Consider the following 2,992-nt stretch of genomic DNA (forward strand, 5'->3'; position numbering starts at 1 on the left):
GTAGCTGAATCTACAGATGTGTACCATCACACCTGGCTAGTTTTTATATTTTTAGTAGAGACAGGGTTTCCCCATGTTGGCCAGGCTGGTCTTGAAGTCCTGACCTCAAGTGATCCTCCCCTCAGCCTCCTAAATTGCTCAGATTACAGGGGCTCCAGGCCAAGATTAAGTAGTTTTTGTGAAGCACCAAGAGCCACAGCTGGATATCAAATTACTTAATCTCTCCTGGAGTTATGGTGACATTAAACAATTATGAGGATGCTTGGCACAGAATCTGAGCTAAATGAGTGATGGATGTGGTTACTGATGGTAACGTGCTTTAGATATGGAAGATATTATAGGACTTCCTGCATGCCAACTGCCCTTCAATTTGTGTGTGGGGGAAGGGTGGGCAGAAGGCAGAGGCTCTCACTCATTCTCTATCATTATTGCCCCTTCTCCCACAGATGAGTCCTGCCGGCGGTGACCATCTTCAGCATAGGGATATACCTCCTTCCTTCTTATAATTGAAGATCCTGGATCCCGGAAGATTCAGGGCAGGCAGACCCTGATAATGAGCCTGGCAGGGAAGGGCAACAACCAACATCTTGTAACTTGCTTTCCCCACCCTGTTTCTGGGGGCAGAGCCAATTGCCCAATTTCTACCCTAATCCAAAGTCCCTGGTGTGGGTGGGTTTAAACGTGCTGGTACATCCTGGGTGATCCAAGAGTGAGCGCCAAGTGCTGAGAAGGAGCACAGAACTCCCTGGAGGGTGGAGATGGAGCACCCCATGGCAGGGTATAGTCTCCCCACAGCCTTCCTCCCCACCATCCTGTGGGGACTCTTGGGATTTAAGCACTCATCTTTCTGGGAGGCCCAGACCCTACTCCATTTATAGGCACATCTTCATTTCCTAGGTCACTGCCCCTTTGTTTACAGCTCCTGCCTCCTCCTTGACCACAGCCTGGTTTACAAATTCCACCAGCTCCCAGCCCCACCTGCCAAAGTCCCAGGTTTACAAGCCACGCTTACTTGCTGTGTCTGCGTGGAATTCTTTCCTCTGTCCCCTCCAGTCTTCTCATTGGAGTGACCTGAAGGTGTGGCTTCCTCCACTTTTTCTCAGTATTACTTTGCCTTAGTTTTCCCCAAGAGGGAAGGCTGGAAATCTTAACTCTGTACCCGTTGATAGTTATTTAATTCTGTTTCTCCTAGGGGTTCACAATTGAACTGAATTGAGATGGTGTCGGGTGGCTGAGGAGACCCCTCACCTCTCCTCCCCCATTGTGCCACCTTTATCAATTGCCTGTCTTGTTTTGTTTTTTTAACTTTCCATAATAAAATGGAGTTCTCTCCAACTCATCTGCTTCTCCTTCTTTAGGAAAAAAACAAAAAAACAATAACGGGTATGTGAGGCTCTGGTGGCTGGGGGAGAGGAAAATGATGGGGGATGAACCAGGAACTCGGCACTGACATGTCAAAAGGGATCTGGGAAGCTGCGCATGGGTTTCACGCAGGACAAGCAGGTGACATGAGAAGGGCAGTTGAAGTGTCCTCTAGACTGGAAGTGCCATGAAGGCTGACTACATCAGCTGGGTTCACTGCAACATCCCGTACCTGTCAACTAGTAGACACGAAATTATTTCTAGAATGAATGACAACGAATGAATAGAAGAAAAGGGTTAAAATATTGCAGAGGACACTTCGAGTTGAAGGGTTCTAGGATTTAGAAGCCTGTGCTATGCAGGCAGCTAGGTAGTATATGACATACAAGCCATGTGGCTAACCCAGGGATATATACTTCAAGGGTTGGGGCTATGAATAGTAAATCTGAAATTGCTGCAAAATGAAGTAAGTATGTACAAGAGTCAGTTTCCTGGAAAAGGTTCTCTGTTAGACAATGGATTTTATATCACTGGGCTCAGTGGCTTATGCCTGTAATCCCAGCACTTTGGGAGGCCGAGGCTGGTGGATCATGAGGTCAGGAGATCGAGACCATCCTGGCTAACACGGTGAAACCCCATCTCTACTAAAAATACAAAATAATACAAAAAGTTAGCCGGGCGTGGTGGCAGGCACCTGTAGTCCCAGTTACTCAGGAGGCTGAGGCGAGAGAATGGTGTGAACCCGGGAGGTGGAGCTTGCAGTGAGCCGAGATCGTGCCACTGCACTCCAGCCTGGGCGACAGAGCGAGACTCCATCTCAAAAAAAAAAAGGTTTAAAAAACCTTGATAATGCATGGCTTTGGTGCCCATATAGTTGATAATCGGGATTTTCCCATTTCAAAAAATATCTTATACAAATGTAGAATATCAATATTTTATTCATCAGGTATTTTTGTTTGTTAGTTGTTAGCTCTCCAGGCTAAGAAAGATATCATTGAATAGTTAGAGTCCTCCTACCACTACAAGTTGCTACTCTCAGACTGGTCAGAGGAGGCCCCACGCCTTTACTATAAAACAAAATGTATCAGACAAATTGCTCTTAAGCATATGCCAAAGGTTTTCAATTTACTAGCAAGAGAACGAGCCAAGTGTCAAAAGACAGCCAGTTCGGAGAAAGTCTGGGTAGGGAAGGAAACAGAATGATTATATTAGTAGCCTGTTAGGTAAAGGTCTTAATAAGTTTCCAGTTGTGACCCAGGAAAACAGAGTTAGGAAGCTCTGAGATGCCAGGAGTGCCCACAGTCCATCTCAGAAACAGAAAACAATGCATTCAAGAAGTCAGTTAGAAGTCCTAACACTTTGGGAGGCCAAGGCGGGTGGATTGCCTGAGCTGAGGAGTTCGAGACCAGCCCGGGCAACATGGTGAAACCCCGTCTCTACTAAAATACAAAAAATTAGCTGGATGTGGTGGCATGCGCCTGTAGTCCCAGGTACTCAGGAAGCTGAGGCAGAAGAATCGCTTGAACCTGAGAGGTGGAGGTTGCAGTGGGCCAAGATCACGCCACTGTACTCCAGCATGGGCGACAGAGTGAGACTCTGAGACTCCCTCTCCAAAAAAAAAAAAAAAAAA

General features: G+C 46.7%; 1 protein-coding gene across 2 annotated transcripts in view; it reads left to right on the plus strand.

The window, feature by feature from the left end:
• The window catches only part of PPP1R18 (protein phosphatase 1, regulatory subunit 18), an 11,540-nt gene extending 10,209 nt beyond the window's left edge, over positions 1-1,331 (plus strand). For both annotated transcript variants that reach the window (XM_011945002.1, XM_011945003.1), the window contains exon 4: positions 447-1,331. In XM_011945002.1, coding sequence (XP_011800392.1) covers positions 447-466 — 20 coding nt within the window. In that variant the 3' untranslated portion in view covers positions 467-1,331. The remainder of the gene's footprint in view (positions 1-446) is intronic.
• Positions 1,332-2,992: the final 1,661 nt, after the last annotated feature.

The sequence above is a fragment of the Colobus angolensis genome, unplaced genomic scaffold, assembly GCF_000951035.1.
Source record: "Colobus angolensis palliatus isolate OR3802 unplaced genomic scaffold, Cang.pa_1.0 Scaffold238, whole genome shotgun sequence".
Taxonomy (NCBI): domain Eukaryota; kingdom Metazoa; phylum Chordata; class Mammalia; order Primates; family Cercopithecidae; genus Colobus; species Colobus angolensis.